At 29.1% G+C, this 22,338-nt stretch overlaps 1 protein-coding gene across 2 annotated transcripts; it reads right to left on the bottom strand.

Moving 5' to 3' along the window:
* Positions 1-469: 469 nt before the first annotated feature.
* On the bottom strand, positions 470-21,514 carry ss (spineless). Of its 2 annotated transcripts, none has more exons than XM_070637298.1 (11): positions 21,300-21,514; positions 11,210-11,400; positions 6,588-6,727; positions 5,176-5,265; positions 3,301-3,510; positions 3,048-3,235; positions 2,871-2,977; positions 2,619-2,809; positions 1,934-2,560; positions 1,299-1,856; positions 470-898 (listed from the first exon to the last, which is right to left on the bottom strand). In XM_070637298.1, the coding sequence occupies exons 1-11, from the start codon at positions 21,353-21,355 to the stop codon at positions 647-649; spliced, it is 2,610 nt and encodes an 869-aa protein (XP_070493399.1). In that variant the 5' UTR covers positions 21,356-21,514; the 3' UTR covers positions 470-646. The 2 variants fall into 2 exon arrangements, with proteins under 2 accessions (XP_070493399.1, XP_070493400.1); XM_070637299.1 differs by having other exon boundaries at positions 6,588-6,724.
* Positions 21,515-22,338: the final 824 nt, after the last annotated feature.

Genomic DNA, 22,338 nt, shown 5'->3' with positions numbered 1-22,338 from the left:
TAAAATTAAAATTTAAGTCTTAGATTCGATAGTAATTCCATCAAAATTTAAAATATGTTTGAGTCTCAAGAAAATTGAAACAATTTCTAAATTGTAAATGCTCATACTTGAGCAGCAAAAAAATATGTCTTAACAATTATAATAATAGTTTCTGTTGCTGCAAAAAAAAAAAGAGTTAAATGAACATATCCCCTCGAAACATTTAAAAGATCATGGTGAATTTAAAAACTTTAATAATTTTCATTTTGACATTAGATTTGATTAAAAAAAAAAGATTTCACATTATGAGAAAGAAATTAAACACAATAATAGAAAATTAAGTCATTATATCTGCGAATGATGATGTTTGGAATCAACTTTCTACAAAAATAAATGTATTTATCGACTCATTGAGCTGATGAGGAAAAAAAAATGTTAAAAACTCTCAAAAAAGTTTCTTAAATTTGATTTCACAAAAAAATACCCTGTTTTAGCCCAAAACAATCATATACGTGTATTATGTGAATCAATGTGAACATGAATGAAAAAGGAGAAAAAGAAAAATTGAAAAGAAATTTTTTGTTATTGCATTGAGAGTGTGAAAGATAAAGAGATGTTATAAATATCAGATTATTTCGAGTATATCGTATACATATTGTTATTATCATTACTGATTTAATAAGGTGTTCGTAACCGAGCAAAATGATAAAAGTGGACTATTATCTTCTTGATTATTATTGATGTTTTGCGCAGCTAAAGATGTAATGGGATTACTACTAATAGAGTAGACTGTTGATGTTACACACGCTGCTGTTGGAGCAGATGTTTGTTGATGCAAAACAGAAAGTCTGTTAACAGGCGAATAAATTACTATCGGTGCCGAATCATTTAAATTTTCAGTACTTCTTCGATTCGCTACCTATATGTTTAAAGAAAAGAATAAATATCGTAATGAGCTCCTTTATACACCATCCAAACTCATTTTTATTTACTTTTTTATTTCATTATTGTACTGAGTAAAGCTAATTGTGAAGGTGTATTGAAAATATAAATGAAATTGAATTGCTTTAATAATAATACAAAGAATAATAAATAAGTCAGATATATCTTATGGAAAATAAACGAGAACCTAACATAATAAAGAATTAGATTTATGTAAAAAAATTAAGAAATTATAAGAAGGAAAGACAAAAAAATAAGGAATACATAAATCAAAAAATTAAAACTCACTGGGTGCTTGTTGGGTGCTGGTGATGTGCATTAGATACATGGTGATATGGAAAATATTGATATTGCGAGTATGAAGATGAAGGCCATACCTCGCAATTGGTCATTTCGCCGTGTCTATTATGGTTTGAATATCGTGAGTCTATAGAATGTATAGAATTCGAAGAAGCCGATGGTGAATATGCAGATGTACCATCATTCCCATGGTGTAATGGGAATATTGATATTACTTCTTTACCATTTCCAATCGACGAATTACCATTCCATTTTAAATGATTTGAGTTTTGATGAGTTTCTAGATTCTTATTACTTTTGTCAGGATGCGTTAAAGGAGTGTTTATGCTTGCATTAGAACTATATGTTCCAAAAGATTTTGAAGGTGTTTGGCAGGGTGAGCGAGTATTTGATGGTGAAGCATTAGCATCATTATGATGATTTGCTCCCCACATTAGAACTGTCTGTCGATGTAGCACTTGATCATATGGTCGGCTTGGTGATGGAGAATTTTCTATTTTTGGTTGCATTATTTCCGGCGTCGTTGGATTCGATCTAACATTATTAATTAAATTATCGTTTGGCGATGGTGATGTTGTGATTGTGTTTACAGGAGAGCTTTTAGGTGTCTTATGCTTATTATGTTGTTGTATTACCTGAGGGAATAAATTGAAGAGAGAAAAAAGAAGAAAATTTGCATCAAAAAATTAATTACTCAATAATCTTAACATACTGGCTGATGAGAGGTTGATTCGTACATGTTTCGTCCATTATTAACATGTGCCAAGTCACTATTATAATATTTTTCGTCGTGCCACTTTTCTTCTTTAGGATTCACAGATGCCAGTCCGTAGCCATCATATGATAAAAAACCATTCGATACGTAGGGTGAAGGATGATGATGATGATGATGATATTCCGATGGATGATAATATCCACTTTGAATTCTATATTGATGAAATAAATTTTCTGGTGAGGGATAAAACGAACTAGAATGTGTCATGTAAAGATTTTCCGTTGATGCTCCATATGGAACTGGCGATGAAGAATACATTGGATTTAGATTGGTATAAGCAACTGCTACTGGATCTGATATGTAATCGACAACGGCTGATCCTGCGGGTGGGCTTGCTAATTGCGTACCAGTTATAGGCTGCTGTGCATTCGTTGCTTGTGACACTTTACGCTTTGATCTGCAAGTTGATAAAAAATCTCTCAGCTGTGTCTTGTAGCGTCGATTTGTTCTTTGCGTTCCCACTGATGTAGTTGATGTTGAAGAGGGTGAATTGTTTGGAGGTATGATAAGTTGATCAGCATCAGTAAAATAATTTGATGAAAAACCCGTATCTAAATAACTAACCTATGGACGAAATTGTCAATTTATAAAGAATGAGATTAAAATTATGACTTTTACTTACTTTAAAATCCATAGTTCGTTTACCGAGAAGATCTCTACCCTCTTCTTCCATAAGTTGCCGATGAGTGCATATCACAAAGTCTGGTTTAGAGTTTTTATATACTAATCTTGAGCTTGTTTGAAGCCATTGCCAGTCTCCATCTTTTTTTTGAAATCTATAAGCTATCATTCCTGAAGCTCCCGTTTTAAGCACTAATTAAGAATGGCAAAAATGAAGTCATGCATAACTACAATAATTAATTCTTCTTCTTACATTCTTGGTGAGCAGATGCAATATATGACAAATCATCATAATGTACTAAATCATAGCCTCCTAAAGTTGCCAATTCCGAGTCTGAATAACCCAACGACATCTTTCCTCTGCGAATACACGAGTTAACATGATATGAACAATAAATAAGCTTGGTGCTATGAATATAAATCAAAATACCTTTGGTCCATTGATACTAAAGATAAATCAAGTTTATGTTTTGACTTAAACATATTTTCTTTCTGAGGTATTTCAAGTAAACTTGGTGGTCCAAATGGCGTGCAATAAGCGAAGAGTGCTAACGGAGGTTCCTCGGTTTTTCTATTTTGCCCATGTAAAATTTTGATTCTCCCTCGAATATCCAAACGCTATTTTAAAAACAGTCAGACGGATTAACATTTTTAAGCATGAATAAGATTTTATTATGTCTTACCAAAAACCCTGAAGTATTGTCTAGTAAGCAACGAAACCGAACCGTAAAACTCCTCTCTAAATGTTGAATTCTATCCGATGTAAACGCTTCCGATAGCGACATACCGGATAAATCTGGAGGTAAAAATGAATTCCATAAAAGCTGACGTTGAAGTTCTTCTCGGTCCTCTGAGTGCACAAGTTCATATACTGACTGATGAACAATATCTGACTGTGTGAAAAAAGAAGAAAGGAGGAACAAAAAATTAAAAACAAATGAAATATAAAATATCGAGCCTTATCAAAAATCATTCTTGCATTAACAATACAAACTGTTATGAAAAAAAGTAAATACTATATTATAGTATTTAATAAAATAATTCCATTCAAAGGCTGAATGCTTTTAAAATTTTTGAAATCTCACAGAACCTATAGCATAAAAAGCGCATGAAGAGTTGCATCTAGATATTTATAAAAGTAATATTACAAAAAAAATTCAATCGGGATTATTTCAGGTTCCGTTCCCTACACCGTAAATAAATCATAAATGTGTTTTTAAGAAGAAAAATTGCAAGAAAAGAATGAAATAAAAAAATGAATGTATAGAGAAATATATTATAAATTTTTTATATATATAAAGATGTTTGTTTTAATAATGGAAATGAATCACGTTCGATTTTTGAACTTTATAAGCACGGCAAATTAAAAATCATTCGAAAAATAATTTATAACTGCTAACTTGCTTACTATAACAATTTGCAAAATGGTAAATTTACTTTCTCATTATTTATCAAAATCATAAGCAATTGAAATTTTTCATTCCTAACATTCATGCTGCAGGTGCAGTATTGTTCAAACTTTGCGACATGGTTCAAGTGATGCGCTTAAGATTTCCTTTCTTTATTTCTCATTACAATACAGATTAGCTTACAATACAGATTGTAATCCAAAACATAAAGAGTGACAAGCTATTAAAGCTTCTTTATGTCTTCATTTTAAGATGAAGCTTCTTTATTGTTTCTTTATCCACTTATTCTTGTCGGATCAGAGTCTTATTTGGTATATCAAACCATATGGAGATAAATTTCCTGGTGTGTCTCGAGCAGACAAAGAGTATGCTCATAAAAATTGGACATAGTCAATTATATTGATTGAGAATACTCAGTGTCTGTTTGGGAATATTAAGTGACGACTAGTCGGTTCAAAATCTGTTATCAGTGTCACGTCGGTCCTATTCGAGTGGATTCCATTCTTCTTAAATATTTTTCCATAGACAGTTCCATAGACTATCAATTAAGATTGTTGACGGATTCATGCCAAATTAAAGTAGGAGTATTAAACCTGATCCATGAAACGTATTCCGATTTCAGAACTATTTGATCTAGATTTGAATTCTTGGAAGGAGGATGTTGGTAGAGCCAGTGTAGCACTTGGTATTGGCAATTGACAAAGGGTAGTCAGTTATAAAGCCAGTTTTAGACCCCAACTGAGAGAAACCATGGATCACAGCTGATCTGAACGGCCAGCGAAGTAGTTAAGTAACTAATTAATCTATCATACAAAAGGACTTAGAAATTGAGTTTGATATCCCTAAGTCCAAGTACCATGAATCATATAATCTAGATAATTTTCAGAAAATGATCCAATAATTTAAAAGTTGCTTAATAGAAACTTTTTAATTCCAATTTAAACTCTATCATTAAAATTGTCAGAATATTTTCCAAGAATTGCATGGATTAAATTCTTCTGAACTAAATTCTATTGAAATTCGCCACTAATGATTTATAAAACACCATCAATAAAAAAAAGTTTGGACAATTCTGTAGCTGAACATAATGAGAAATGAGCTCTTTTCATTATTTCTAAATAAATATACGACGAGAGATGAAAAACGTACCTGATGAAATCCTAAATAGCTTTCAATGCTATGTGTTGCAAAAAATACTTCTCCTTCACATGTTAGTATCATTAAAAATCCATTCAGTGCCTGAAAGAAGAAATTGATTCAAGCCTTAATATGATTTTAATATTATCATTTTTATTTTATACACTATAATTCGAAATCTGATAAAAGAATATAGTCTTAGCTTAAAAATCATTTTGAAACACATACATATAGAGTACATAACGGGAAATATTCAGAATGCATTCAGAAATTAATTTTATACAAAAAAGAGGAAAAATTGCATGAGTTTCGTTTGCAATCTAATGAGTTTTTGATGAGAATTTTAAATGGTTTCCATGAGCTTTTTTTCTGTTACAAATGTTTTAATCAAAAAATAGATTCTTTATGTAAGATTTTTTGATATAACAAAAAAAAGGAAAATGGTTATTTAATTTATTAGTATCAAGAAATGCTTCATAATTTTCTATACGTCTGCCACATAATTCAGAGATTTTTCATGTCATACATGGTCAATTCTGAGAATGATTTACTAATGTCTTTTTCAAATTTAGCTTTTTTGTAAAGTTTTCAAGGAAGGTTGAAGGAGGAAATGTAGCATTTGGTACAATTAATTGGCAGAGGGCAGCCAGCGATATAACCAGCTTCAAACGTCAATTAAGAGAGGCTTACGACTTGTAAGTTATCCGAGCAGGCAAGAAGCATGATCATGAGTTTGCTCACAAAATTGAGTATGTTTAATTAGGTGAGTATGTCTTCAAGGGTTAGTAAGTTTAAAGAAGAATTAAACTGATTATTCATGGATGATTTTCTAAAAATCGTTGGAAACAATCAGTGTAACGCTATAAAATGCAATGTAGGTGTAATTATCATCGCTGATGCATAGTAAATTTTTTTGCAAACAACGTAATCTAAGGCATATGACTTTAGAGATTTTAGTGGACAAAAAATGTTAGGACTAGTTATTGGCAAGTTGATCAAAAATTCTAATGTATTTTTGTCTATTTGGAAGAATTACACTTGGTATTGAAAATTGAAAAACTGTTGCAAGCAATTGAGACAGTTTCAGGGAGCATTTAAGGGGGTGGTCGATCACTGCATGACCAGCGAGCTACCTACCTGTCACTTAAAATATATTTTCTTCTCAACATTGCTCAGAAAATGTTTAAGTGATTAAATTTGAATTTTGAAGAAGATCCAAAGGAGAATCAGAAACTCTAACATACGAGCATAAGCTCAATGAGCATCTTACGGTACAAATTAACATGCTCTTTGCTCGATTACACCATACTATGCTCGTATGTTAAGATAAGACTTAAATTCACTTCCATTGAAAATTTGTCCAGTAAGAAAATCATTCGTCGATAGAATTGACCAGACATAAATAAGAGAAGGAAATAATTTACCTGGAGAAAAACATCAGCATCTAGTAATCCATTTTCAAAGATTCCAAGCTCTCTTGCCCTGTATGCTGTATCTGATGGATGTGAATGTGAATGATGTATATGAATCATTCCATTTTCCTCCTTTTCCTTATGCATGACTACTGTAATGGATATTAACAAGAAATAAAAGAAAAAAAGTAATTAATTTTCTTCCTATACCTTTTTCCTTTTTCCTACAAAAAAAAAATGTTGTTTTAATAGATTATGTACCGTACTTTACTGTTCAGTTTTATACATACATATTGAAAGGAACGTAAATATAAGAAAAATGCGTAACTATGTAGAAATAGAAGGTAGGAAAAAAAAACTTTTGCCATCTTTCAACGCACAATCTGTAATCAATATTCCCATATAAACACAACTAACAACAATAAAACCTGCCCGACAAAGTCTAATAAATTTCCCTTTTCGGCGCATTATTTTATTTCAAATGTATAATCGTTTTTTTTTCCTTCAATTTAACTTTATATACTTCGAAGTTTCAAAGGAAATCGATGTTCAAAATAAAATTTAATGACCCTTGAGGTTGCTTGCTGTATTGTTGTTAAACTAATGCTTGTAACAATGCATGCTTAATCCGAATAAAAATTGAACAAGGGTTTTTGTGGCATATGAAAATTTAGGTGTAGAATTTTTCCTCTTCTTCCTTCTTTTCTCCTCTCTTTCTTCATTGTTTTTAAGTAGAAAGCAACAAATGCATGCTAAATAAAATATTTATCTCTCGTTTATAAACAAAAAGGAATTTTTTTTTTTGAAAGTCATGATGATTGTGCAATGCTTAATGTTGAAATTTTCTATTGCAAATCAATTAGTTTGATTAATCAATAAACATTTTCTAACCCCTCATTGCAGTTTTTGCTTACAATAGCTTAACATTCCTATCAATTTCTATCTATTTTAAGGTTTGAGGATAATGCAATGCCAATAGTCTATCAATAAAACCAACAAATATTTTGACAATAATATGTTAATCGGTTTTTGATTTTCCTCAATTTTGGTATTTTATTTATTGTATTAACCATACCAACAGTCAACATATGTTGATCACGTGCTAACATAATAAATTTATTTAGTTGAATATTGACATCGGCTTGCTTCATTTCTTTGTTCATTTCATCACAATAAAGGAAGAATAATGATATTGAAGTGTATGTAGCATCAAGTAAATTGTGATTAAACTATGCAGTAGGCAATCTTAAATATGATTAATAGAATATCCTTTTAACTTCCCTTATTGAAAGATATGACGGAAAAATATCATTAATTCATTTTTCAAGATATAATTCCATCTCTTTAACCTTTTTTGTTATGTTCTACATTATACTGTATTTTTTTATTTAACATTGGATATCCCATGCTGAAGTTTTAACTGTAATTTATAAAATCCAAAACAACATATGTTTCGGTATATAAAAATTTTTACATAACGCAGTATACCTGTAATGTATAAAAAGTTTTTATTCTTTTTCGTTGTTGATTATAACAGACGTTTTCACCCTTACCTATACATTATATTCTACTCCCCCGAAAATAAAAAGTAAGTTCTGCAGTCCGTTGATCAATTTTAAAAGACTATACATTACTCTATGTATAGATTACGCTATGGGTTAACCCAAATAAACAATATGTGTGTTATGGAAAGTGCACTTTTTTTTGTTATTCCTTCTTTCTGGTGAAATAAAATTTTATTTTCTTCCTTTTTTTGTGAGAAGCTCTTGGTGCCTAATTATTTTGTTTTATCAAAATTGATCGATGATTTCGAATTAATTTAATTTTACTTCCTTACTACGCATTATGAGGGTGTTGTGAATTATTAATTTTTGTAAAATTTTAAATGTCTTTATCTTTTGATTGATTAATTGAAACTGCCTTTTATACAAATTGTGGAGAGTTATTGTTATGAACAGGCTGTACAGTTTATTGCAATATTAGACAATGATTGTTAAATTTAAATTCAAAGCTCTAGTAATCAGGACTAATTCCTGATAAAAATACTTTTTATTTGCTTCTTAAGAAACGTGTGATTTCTTGTATTCGCACCGTAGAACATGGAAATTGTCAGACGGAAGCCCACGATGGTGTCAATTTAAGGTGCTATCTGACGTATGCAATTCCGATTTACACATATTGAAATACTTAGAACCAGGTGCCTCTTGGTAAATTGATAAATTTGGTTGGTCTTGCTAAATGACTGCAATCTAAGTATTCCAACGCTCTGTCGCCGTTGTGACAAAATTTCAGTATCTGGCGATCGGGCATGGATCATAATTGATTTGTTGAGTTGCCTAGTAAGTACGTAGTAATTAGCAAAGCAACGTCCACTTGGCAGTAGATTCTAATTAGGTTCAAATTGCAAAGTTTGCATGTCTGTGTGGACAACATTAAACCGTCTCGAATAGCACAAAGTAGTTAATTGATAAAAAAATAATGTTCCAGGCCGGTATGACTCTGGCTTGGTGTCGGATTCGGTTTAAATCGTCCACCATGGCAGAGTCACTCCAACCTAGTGTTGGATTTTGATTTTGGATCGATTAACTGACTTGTTGAAAAATTTGACAAATCTGTTGAAAGCTAAATTTCACTTGGATAAAACAAAATGAGTCAGTAAAAACATTCTTTTTTATGGATATACCAAAATGAAATACGAAATGAAAAAAGGATCTAAAATGTAAAAAAAAATATTTGCTGTTCCTCCTATTTGTCTATTGAACTATATTGGAAAATTATTTGAATGCAGTAAAAAAAAATTGAAGGGAAACAAAAAGACTAAGAAAATCAATTTCTATCTAGTGTAAGAAGCTGATTTACATGTGGTGAGCATTATGACTGTATAAGTCAACTATATAAGGAAATGGAAAGGAAACTTCCAATTTATTTTTTATGCATAGCTATAAATATATATGCAAATTGGTTCTAGATTTTTAGATTGTAAAAATAAAAATATCAGAAAGGATATCCAATATTCTCAGTATTGAATTTCTTAGAAAATTCTATTATTGAAAATTCAGGAACATCCATTTTGTTTTCCTGAAGTTTACTTTTCTTTCTTCTAAAGAATTTCTCTTGAAAAAACTTTTCATTTCTTATCAGAATGACTGCAAGGAATTGGCTGCGCATGCCCTCCTATCATTTACACAATTCATTGAAGCAATAATTCCATGTACAATTTATTTAAAGAGTTTTTGATTAATGATGAATTTGAAATTAAATGTCGCATTTTTGTTTTGTGATATGTAAAGAGAAACAGAAGCGTGTTTCCAGACATTCAATTGTAAGCATTCATAACACGTTAATTCTACAGTCAGTCGTGATCGAATCAACCTAAATCAGCTGATAAACAATAATAAACCGGCGTGCGGTAATAGCATGTTTTGCTCAAATCAAAGACGAAAATGTTCGCTTGTTATTAAAATTTATGGTGTTTTGTTTATGCTTTCAAGCCTATTTTATACCTCGACCTTTTCTAATGTTTAAAGAATTTTTGCTTGTTCTTCATATTCCAAAAACTATTTTTATACGCAGACTCCTCAAGAAATATTTCATTTCAAATATAACAAAACAAAAAAGACCATATTAAAGCTTAAACTCGCAGCTGGATTTTTTTATGCTGACATTTTTTTGAATGAGTACTTTTATCATAGCTTTTAATAAAACTATGGCAGTAATATAGTTGACGTACTTTTTTTATTACGTAAATTAGTATATTAAAATTCGTACTATTTACATTAAATAAATCATTTTCCGCGCTTTATCATACCCAAAAAATTATTCTGCGTGAGTTCTCCTCGCATGGGCTTTGCCTAGGGAGATTGTTTGTGCGATATGTAAACATTTCAAATAATTTAGACTGTGAAAGCTGAAAATTCTCCTTCATTTTTTTTTCGTTTCAATTAACATAAAAATGTTCTAGATTTGTTAATGATGTTATCAGCAACTAATAAATTCTCTTTTTCTTATCCGCTAAAAATTTATTAACGCTTATACTCACATACACCCACATATTATTATTTCATATAATATTTTGTTCATTTTAATGAATAGCATTATTATAACTGAGCATAACGACATCAAGAAAAATAAACAATTTTGAATGTCAACCCTCAAAAATATCCTTTCCAGTAATCCCAAAGCATACCAATGCTACGAGAGTTTTGACAAATTTTATACGAAAATACTAGATTTTTTGGACATTTATTTCACTCTGATTTCAAACAAGAGATTTTCGTCCTTCAGCTGGACATACTTATTTCGAATATGTATGTGAAAACTCGAGGAAAACTCTTAAAGTTGTGTTATATACCCAAGCGACACAAATGAAAAATGCTCCGTCAATAATACATATTATAACGGTCATTTGTAATTTAAATTTTATTTAAAATTTACATAGTTGTTTACCCCGTTTCATAAATTGAGATTCAGTCTGCTTCAGAATTTCAAAGACTAAACATCGATATTAGACAGTTTTTGCTTAAAAACAATTACGAAAATACAGGCTTCCATAACGAAGTCCATTTCATTTGTGTTGATCGGGTTAGACACAATAAAATTCATATAATTTGACAAACAAATTGACATTTTCATACCTTGGAAATAACTTTTGGTTCTTAAATAACTAACTGAGAGACGTAGAATGCTCAGTCTATCAAGTTTACTAAGAATATTCTGTTCAAATGGCAAGAGCGATGCTAATAAATCTAATTCTGCATTTAGTCTTTCTCGATGACGTTTTGAGGGATTACTTTTGGTGACTCCATCCTTTGGAGGTGGCTTTAAACTGCAAGTAGAAGAAAAGTAAAATACAATGTAATTAAAAATCATCAGAAAATTATGATTACGTAGAATTATTCAGCCTGTCATGGCATAAATATGGAAGAATATGTATAAAAGGTTTTAAAATCATAAAAAAATTAAAACATTATGTATGAAGAAGTATTCAACTCAATTAATTCAACATAATTAACATAAAATGATAAAGCGATGCATATTTAAGATAATCAAATGTCAATGACCGTGCCCAAGGACAACAAAATTGATATACATATAGATTTTTATAATAAATATATTTAGCTGCGTCTTTCAGCGGCAATACAATTATTTCTGATAAATTTTGTGCTAAGTAAATTAACTTGCCATCAAAAGTATCAGGTTTCTGGCTGAACTTTTACTTTTGCATCTTATTTATGAGTTGATCATTTTTAAACGCCTTTTTGCTACATTTTGCTTAAAATGATTCAATTTTAAAAAAGAAATGAAGTTCTGACTGAAATTTCTATCCCGAGAAGCACACTGCAGTAGCTAGGATATCGATAAGTCGCGGAGTTAATGGCAAAACATGAAATGGAACTGAGCTATGAGGTTTTTTTTTAACTGCGATAAAATTTGCTGAATCGTGCTGCTCGGGTTTTGTCGTCCATAAATGAATATAGAATTCTAATGTTGAGAGTTTAAAGACAGAAGTTGGAAATATTATTGAAGGAATCCTAAAACCTTCGAATAAGTTCTGTATAATATTAATCCCGAGCGACACAAATGAGGAAGGCTACACCCAAGAATTTTCAAGGTTAGGTAAGAGAGTCCTTATTACATGGAGGCGGGTTCAATTTGATGTTGATAAACGAGGTTTAGAGGGTTATAAAATTCCACATCAGCCTTACTAATTTGTGTCGCTCGGGAATACAGTTTAGGATTTCCATATTAATCCAGTAAAATTATATGCTACTAGGGATATGCAATTGTATTGTATGCAAAAGCGTATCTTGAATTGCAATAAAAAAGATCAGAAACAGAAGCAGCACAATAATCATAATATTTATCGTTTGCTCCTGTCAATATTTCATAAAGCAAAGTCATGAATGACTGACAAATTGCACCAAGTAAGCTTATAAAATTAAATTCAATCTGGAACATTACTGAGAATATATGAAGGTATTGAAGTTAAAATATATGCTTAGATACATCATAAAGAAGTTTATATAGTAAATTTAAATGTTTTACATTATAGAAATGGAATGAATTTATATTTGACAGCAAAGGAAGAATACAGTGGCTTTAAAGTAAAGCTATCATCCTGGATAATATTTATGTATTATCTATTTTGTTTACTTCAAATAAGTTGGTTCAACTTCGTAACAAGCAATATCGTTCATAGCTTTTTATACAAAAAATATATAAAAATGTCAGAATTAAATCATGAGTAACAACAAGTCCAGGAAAATCTATTACTTAAATCAGGGTTGGCCAACCTTTTATATTTTGCGGCACACCTTAGTGGTAAGCCTGAATCAAAACCACACATGACATATGGTTCATGGTATTTTCGAAAATAATATTAGTGAACCGCGACACACAGGTTGTCCAACCCTGACTTAAATGTTAATTCATAGCGTAGTTTCTTTATGACTGTCGCTGTATATTTGGCATTAAAATATTAAGATATATCCGAAAACTATTTAAGTTGTATTTTATGGAATTTGGCAATTCTATTGATGATAACTTTGTTGGATATTAATCCCTTATTATTTCTTGAACCATAAAACAAAAAGTTTTCCTTTTGTTTCATATTTTTGAAACAGCACAACAAAAAAAAAAGAAATTGCTTTAATATAATTAAACTTTTGACAGTTAAATGTAGGTCATATAATATTGCGAAAACAAGCAGCATACTATCAAGTAATAATCGAATTTCATTCTCCCTTTTATTTGTGAGTATGAAACAAAAACAAAAGGTAAAGACTACGTAAAAAACAGAATGAAAATTCCACGAACGAAATTAAATGGAAAAGGATATGGGAAATTTTGCATTCAACAAACACTATCTAGACAAATGTGTAGTCTATCAAGCTAGGCTAGACAGTCGACGCAGAGGAACTATATTAATGATTTTTCCTTTTTATTCGGTAATTCAACAAATTGTACACCCTTTAAATTTTAAATATTTCGTACATTTCGACGAACTTTGGGATCTATACATAGTTACTTTAACATTCATTTATGTACGATTATACATTTATATTTTTATATATAATAAAAACAGTGGTTTGTAGGAGGTTGTATTTAAATAAATTTGCATACAAAAATCGATCTTGGCCTCTTTTTCTGTTATATTAATGACGTCACATTTAATCAATAACATAAAAAAATATTATATTTAAACTACATGTAGTAATCCTATGTTCTATCCGAAAATCTATGAATAGCTCCTGACGAGCAATTCCATCTTTCTAGTTAGACTGAATAACATTCGCTATTATAATTTATAATTATTTACTTCCAATGCCTAATGCTTAATGCTAGTTTCTTATTAATATAATAATAATTAAAATACATAACTGAATATGCTATTTATTATATAGCAACTCACCCGCTATAATATATATCCTAATTGTAAAAGTCTAGGGTGGATTACATATACAACCACAATAATAAGCAGTATTTCACAAAAAAAAAGTGAGAAAAAAGCACATATGGTTTTAAAAGGAAAGAAATGTGTTTACGTAGATGTTACATTTTTAAAAATATCATAAAAAATTGAAATATGTTAGGTATTAACTTCACTAAAATCATCTGGAGCTGTATTTTATAGCACTATATACAATAGTGTCTACATTAGTTGAGCTAAAATATAGATTAGATCACATTTTAGTTCATATCCTAACCTTAAATTTATTAAATAAAAACTTTCGGGTATGTTATAAGTATGTGGCAATAAAAATACAAAAATTTGTCGTATAAAAACAAAAGTAGAGTAAAAATATTTTCATGAAATTCGTGCGTTGCGCGCTATTTTTGTTTTTGTGATTTTTCTGGTAGGAAATTTGAAAATTCTCGCTTTAAATTTTGATAACTCGTTTGAATGTTCATGCTTCTCCTTGTTTCTAATTTTTGTTCTTGACATAGTGACTTGCGTCGAATCAACAAACTTATTTAAACCCATATTTGTAGCTAAATTTGAATTAATAAGGAACAGAGGTGTAGCAAGAGGATTAAAACCTTAAATAGTATTTGTGTGTAATATTGGGTTGCAATTTTGAATTAAATAGCTTAACCCTAGTAAACCAAGTTAAACCTCTCTTATTAAAATTAAATGGAAGTCGCCTGTTTTTAATAGCCATATGGCGTATAAATAGCCAGAAAGATACAATTTAGTTAAAAACTACCTCATACTTTGACAAGCTGGATTCATATAGGATAGCTTAAAATCAACATTTAAGGAACGTTCCGGGAAAAATGTCATTAAACGACCGTTGGTCTGCCGTTCACTTATTAGGCTCAATAGTATTGCGAACGTGTTTCAAAAATGAACAATGGAATGCTCGGAATTTTTAATCCACCTTAAAGTAATAAGTGAATATCTCTTTTCAAATAGATATTATGTCAAATTGCCCACTTGGGACAGTAAAGTTACTTATATGTAGAGTTCGAAGTCGACACAAATTGCGATTAGAATTTTGGATAAAAATTCCCACTACATCCCAGTTGACTTTGAGCAATTTATTGTACTTATTCTTTTAGTTGAGCCTACATTTTAGACTTTAAATATTTATAAAATATTGCATATAAACAATCTAATTCCGCCTTAAAACTCTTAATGTTCAAATGTATCATGGTACATTGGTAAATTACAAAACTTACTTAAAGCACTACTGATTTAGATAATTCAAGTTAGTCATTAACAAATTTAAAGGATTTCCAGTTGTATTATTCTTTATTACATTGTTGCAAACTGTTGATGACTTTGAGTTTTAACGGATTAAACAAGTTAAAAGATTTTCAGAAGCATGATAAATTCAATTCAGTAAATGTGTGCATCGAATTCCACACAAATTTCTAGTCTGAAATTTCTGCATATTATGCCAGTGGTGGGCAACCTATGTGTCGCGCCACTTTGTATGCCAAACTTTGAAATTTCATGAAATTGCCATGAACCGTGTGCCATGCGTTATTTCAATCAAGGATAGTTAAGGATATATTAAGGTGTGCCGCGAAAAATAAAAGGTTGGCTACCACTGTATTAAGCCTTAAAATTTACGTCACAGTAGTAATTTTAAAATTTAGAAAAAAGTCCAGACACAAATAAAAGTGATAATTATTGAGCATATCGAGAGCAGCAAAGAACTATCAAGTGACTGTAACCAATTTACTGCAATTTACTGTGAATTCTGCAAGAACGTTGGACAAAAAAACAAAATTTTTGACTGCTGATAACTGTATATCTTTTTTAACATAATCATATTTAAGTTCTAGCATTCACAACAGTAGAAAACAAAATTCTATGTATGATTAAAAGATATTTGATTTCATATAATTAACTGAAATTATACTTTGTGGTTCTCTCATATAACAGTATCTGAAAAAAATCATTTTAGACTGAATCAAGGTCACTTTACTTGGCTTGGTATCTAAACAAAAATTTTAGCGCAGCTCTATAGTATATAATGCGTTATTGCCCTTGCTTTTTTTCCATTTGTTTCTATGTTTCCAAAAGACATACAAACGAACTTTTTATTTCCAACATCGACCTGCACACTGTCTTTATACGTCAGTATATATACGTACGTTAGAAATGAACAGAAAAATTCTGTGAATGCAGCTAATTTATAAATCATGTAATCATCATCAATGCATGAAAATATGATTATGAAAATTCAAATTAGTCATTTTTAATGCAATTATTCTGTACTAATCATAGATAATGCAATTAGGAGTTCTTGAAATGTTTATAGGTAAATTAATCAAAATCATTTTTAATGAAGTTTCTCTTCTTCATTGTTATATGCATAACTTCCGATCCAGTTGCAGAAATATCGAAAAACCAGATCGGCGCTCTTTTTATCGAATGACTCAATAATATTTTATGTAAATTTGAAATCAGAAAAATGTCATTTAGATAAATTTTATTACAAAAAATTATGATACTTTTAGGTAATTTAATTTTAAAGGGTATAATTTTTAAGGCATTATCAATATTTCTTCTCTTCTTTTAACGTACCCACGAATACAGTAAGAGTTGAAAATCATTGGTTTGATAATTAATATGATGAGTTTCGCACTGAATATTGATTGCATTTATCGCTTGAATTTAGCGCTTTTTTAAAAAACAAATGCTCCTTTTTATTTGCTCAATTTCCCTTTTTGATTGATGCAATGTTGGGCAGTAATAAACATTTAAATGATTGAATCATATCAATGACCAGCTAATTGATGCTTATTGATTCATTATTCCGAAATAATTTAAGTTCTCGTTCAGACGAGAATTTTTTAAAATTCAATGGAAATTGAACTTTCATTAAAGCAATAAAGCAGAAAATTTCTTGGAATCACTTTTGTAAATGTTAAATGTAGGAACTAAGAAGTCCTTAATGTAAAATAAGAACTATACGAAAGTAAATGATCTTTATTGTTTGAAGATTTTAAACAAACTGAACGTTTCTATTGAGGGGACTAACAACCGTAAAAGGTGTTCGAAGGGGGGAATAAACTAATGTAGTTGGAAATAAAGTTTGAATATCAAATAACCGTTGATATGTTCTCAACAATACGGAAAAATCTGAGAATATCAAAATTAATAAATGTTCCAACCCATAACAAGTCAATAATGAAGATCGTAACAAACAAAAATGATTATTTTGCATGAATTGATTTAAATTGAAATAATTCTTAAGTTAATATAAAATGATATGAAAGCAATAAATCAGGAAGGCGCCTTAAGCTTCAAAATAATAATGAATGTTAAATATTATACTTCTCACTATTAAATTGGTATTTATTTTTTTTAAAAAAAGAGAGAATTAAAAAATAATAATTTCTTATCTTTTCGTCCGAAAAATTAAAAAAAAAATGAGAAAGAATTCGCACTGGTATGCATGTATAATTTTATTTTAAGGAACAAATTTTATGAGCAGAAATTTTCATATTTAATATGTGTACAATAACATATATAAATAATAATGAAAAGGAATAAATATTGTATATTGGGAGAAAAATAAGTTGCTGTGCAACTTTCAGTTCTTTGCCATTACCTGTAAGGGTAAACATTGAATTTAATTCATCAAGCATATGTGCTTAATTTCTATATGCTCTAGAGCAGAACCATTTTTTATGGAAAATAATTATAAAATAATTATTATGTACTTATACATGATGAAAAAAAATTTAATTAGGTTATTTTACTGCATTGTTAATGCATGCACATGTGTTGTTGAATATCTCTTCTGCAGCTTAAAATTTCTTTTCGTTCTTCTTTGTATTTCTACGCTTTATTTGCAGGAAAAATAATGTGCTTCCTAATCAAAAATATGTCTCGCTTGTTCCCCAAATCAGACAATATTTTTTTTTTTGGCATGGATTCATAAAAAGTTATAGTAGGTTTATTTGCTGATGATACTCTGAAAAATGAGCTAAATAACATTTTAATGAGGTGGAATTTGTAACTATTTGGGGAAAAATGAGCATTTCGTCGGGTCTCATATAGACTTTGCACAGAAAACATTTAGAAAATTGCAGAAAAGAAATAATAATAACAATGATGCAGAAAAGAAAAGAAATAAAGGAAAGAAGAAAAAAATATTAAGAGCCATGCATACCCCCCTGAGCTACTGAATTACACTATAAGAATGTATTTTTTGTGTTATACTCTTGTTCATTTCATATTTCATTTCGATTCGTATTTGATAATTTGTTATTGCCCTTTTTCGTGATATTTCATTTCATACGATAAAAAAAATATAAAGAAGAACTGAAAACGAACCCTAGCAGCAGCAGCAGCAACGAAACCTGGTGCATGAAGAAATAAGAATTACAATATATGAGGAATGAAAACATATTAATAATATTTTAACCATGTATGCATATAGTATATGTATATATATATACATTTTTAAAATCTTTATTGTTGACCGTTTATATGTTTTTCTTTGCTCTGCATAGTAGCATTCTCTACAAGACATAACTAAAAAATTTGCAGAAAAATGCCGATTTTGGTAAAATATCAAGACGTCTCTCCCTTTAATTTATTTATGTGTTTTTCTCTTGTATATTTTATTAATATTTCTTGAATATTCATACTGAGTGTATTGTACATGCAAAAAAATAACTATAAATTTTTTGTTTAGTTGGCATTTTTGTTTTTTATGATCAAATTTTTTAAAACTTTGTAACCAAATACATTACTTTATTTATTTATTTATTATTTTCGCTGTTAATTCCGAAATCTCTTGAATTAAAAAAATTTAAATGAATAAATTAACCTTTTTAGTATCTACATGCTTTAATTATGACTCATGAAATATTATCAATTATCAGTCAGTCAATGAATAGTTCAACCTTTCTTTCTCTCTTACATTCATTCATTCGTTCTTGTTAAGTAACTAAGGACTTAATATGTCACCATAGAAGGATTATTATTTCTTGTTATGAAACAAGTATGCGAGTAATTCAATTAGACTTGCAGACGCGCCTTTTTCAGCTACTGTTTAATAAATGTGAATAATTAATAACCAGTTGAAAATTAATTTGTTATTCATATTTTACTGTTCATTTGCATTTATTTAAAAACGTTTATTATTAATTCATTGATCATTAGAGCTTGAATGGAGATTTAGAACATCCAAGAGAATGCATATTCGACTTTTTTATGCCAATAAAAAAATTCTAAATTCAATCAAATATAAATAAAAATCTGAAAAAATTGACAATTTTTAAATATCTTATCCACACAAATATTACAAGAGACAAATCGATTCAAAAATGTGAATTTTACCGCTTTTTGTATTTTAAGAGATTCTCTTAATCTGAGATTTGTTTCTGTGGATTTTTGTTTACCTAACTCTGCAAGTTTTGAAGATCTCAATTAAGTGAAAAAATTTATCAGTATGAATCGGTTGAACAAAGTTCATCAATTTTCAAAAAATTCTCAAGCCGATGAAACTCTTAAATATCCCAAAATTTTTAAGAAAACTAATTTGAAATTTGGAGATTGGAAAATGATTCTTCCTAGAATAATTTTTTTGATTTATTAAAAAACTTTAAATTATGTTAAAATTTTAACTGTAAATTATAAGAAAAGATTATTTCAAAAATCGTCATGATTTTGTCAAGATTTCAAGTTTAACTCGAATTTCAATGGAATTGATGATGATGATGACGATTTGTTTATTTTATCAAAATGGTATTAGAGTTCTTGAAAATATCAATTCATAAATTTTTACAAAAGAATACAATAGGAATTGAGTAGATCCAAGTCGTCTTTTTCAAATAAAATCTGAGTCGATGATATAAAGTTGATATTATTGATTTATCATGGCACCAAAAATACTTGCATTGTAATTTGCCAATTTTTAATTAGTAATGCAAATCCGGGCAAATCCATTTTTAAGTTTTGCTTGAACAGGCTTTAAAACGGTAAAATTGTTCAATTTTAAATTAAAGTTTAAAGTTTTACCCTTTCAAAGGAATCTTAAATAAAACAATAAAGTGTTTAAGTGTTGTAAAAACCCAAATTTGAACACTTTGAAATATTCAAGATGTTCAACTTATTAATCTATAATATAAATAATTGTGACCGGGTATAGCTAATTTTGTAACTATGTTCAAAAATTCTTTCGCATAAATTTTAACAAATTTAGAATAAATCTCTGATTTATGAGTCAAAAGAATTTTGCAGGAACTCTTGACTTCAGAAATTTTTTAAAACTATTTGTCAATCATCACAAGATTTTAACCATCTTCTGTGCCGCTTTCACAACAATTTTAGCTTTTTATAAAAATTTGACCCAACAGCAAAAATCAGAAAAATTAAATTTCATTCATAATTAATATTACTTTGTTATTTCGAACATGTTAATCGCACTTCAAAAGTATATAATCCCTGATATAAGCTAAAACCAACCTAATTCAAAATTAATAGTAAATTCCTAACAAATCTTCTAAAGAATCATTTAAAAATATATAAAAACATTCTCGAGTTTTAATTAACTAACAAAATAGAACATGAAATGATATAAAAGAAAATAAACTTCATTGTCCTTCTTTACTTTTTTTGATATTTTTGATCCCACAACTGACAGACCAAATGAAATTAAATTCAAAAAAATTAAAAAATAGAAAATAGCAGAAATTGTAGCGTCCGTTTTTTGACTATTTTATATTTTTCTTTTATTTAATAATCGTGGGGAATCGAAAGCTGAGAAGTATATGATGAGAAAATGAGGTACATATTACCTACAATCTTATTGACGTTTTTCAAAAAATATAACAAAAGTAATGACTTATAACTGACATCAGGTTGTCATATTTCTATTCCTACAAGTGTTACTCATGATTTCATATGCTTCTCTCTCCCGAAAAAAAAAATGTATAGCTATTATACTATTACTATTACTTTGATCTTGCTGATGTAAAAATTAATTGAAAATCAAGTTAATAAAGGAAGAAAGAGGAAGAGAGAAGGAAAGATAGAGAGAAAAGAAACAAATAACATACCGCACCATGGCACAGTATAATTTTCAAGTCTTGTCTTGATTTGATTGACATTTTGTAGCACACAAACATTATTCTCTTTATTTTTTTGAACAAAGTGATCAAGACTTATTATAAAAAGATTAACCTTTTTTTGTGTATATTTACAAGTCTCTTCGAATTCCCGGTATATCAGACTGAAAATTATTGCTTGCTTACCTTTTCCCATTCCTTCTTCTTCGCTTTGTAGCATAAACTGTGCCCAATTGACTCATTGTATAAGAATTGATATCAAAAAAATTTGTTAATATTTTTTTCTGTCCTGTTGTTCTGTTACTGGCTTCTTGAATTTCTTTATCGAATTAAATTTTTTCGTTCGATTCGTCTTCCAAAAATAAAATTTCCTTTATTTTAATTACATAATTATTAAACAATAAAATATGAAATGATATTTATATAATTAATTGTTTGAATTGCATGATTGATATACAAAAATTTTTTAATCAATTGTATTTCATATCTATTGACAATTATGACTTGATACCGATGTGAAATGTAATTAGTTTCAATAATTTTTTTTTTGTTACTATATTAATAGCCACCAATATTTGTCATCATTATATTTATAATGTAACTATTTATTTCTCATTAAACATTCATTTTCACTTTGTAACACACCACTACTCATTTGATATATAGAGAGGCAATTGATTATCATTTGGAATCGATATGCACAATTATTAAAGTCTTCAAAATAAATTCAATTTGTCATAATTTTCTTAGTAATATATCTCTCGATAGCGTGTGGCATTTCTCATTCATATATAGTCGTGTAGCTTGTTGGACAATTTTTTTTGAATTCCTTTTTAAATCAATATTAAAAATGTATCAAAAGCTTTAAATATTCAATCGATACACTTTTGTGTAAAATTAAAGCAAAACGCGACCTTGACTGCTTTAGCGGTTCGTGACAAGAAAGTTTCATCACTCACAAATGCGTTTTGTTTTTCCTATTAACTGATGTAGTCACGCACAAATTCAATAATTTTCTTTTTGTAATTGTTACGATCGGAAGTAAAAACATTTGAGCACTGATCATTTTTCACATTCTATTTTGTCATACATTCACTCATGCATTCTTGCTTATTCATTATTCTTTTATTATGATAAGTTGCATCATCGTGATCATCATATTATTAACATAGCATGACACTCCGCCGGTAGCTACACACAATTTCTCATCTCATTTACTCATTTG

This window comes from Chironomus tepperi, unplaced genomic scaffold, assembly GCF_022539635.2.
Source record: "Chironomus tepperi strain 1889 unplaced genomic scaffold, CSIRO-AGI_Ctep_v1 contig_161, whole genome shotgun sequence".
Taxonomy (NCBI): domain Eukaryota; kingdom Metazoa; phylum Arthropoda; class Insecta; order Diptera; family Chironomidae; genus Chironomus; species Chironomus tepperi.
Note: the sequence above shows the minus strand (reverse complement) of the source record. Positions and strands in the feature narration are given on the sequence as shown.

Bases quoted from the DNA above. Each gene is read 5' to 3' on its own strand.
- ss (XM_070637298.1), bottom strand. From the start codon at position 21,355: ATGAGTCAATTGGGCACAGTTTATGCTACAAAGCGAAGAAGAAGGAAT. The intron at 5,266-6,587 runs GTAAATTATTTC...TTCTTCTTTCAG, and splicing joins ATGCTGATGTTTTTCTCCAG to GCACTGAATGGATTTTTAAT. The intron at 3,236-3,300 runs GTAAGACATAAT...TTTTTAAAATAG, and splicing joins ACAATACTTCAGGGTTTTTG to CGTTTGGATATTCGAGGGAG.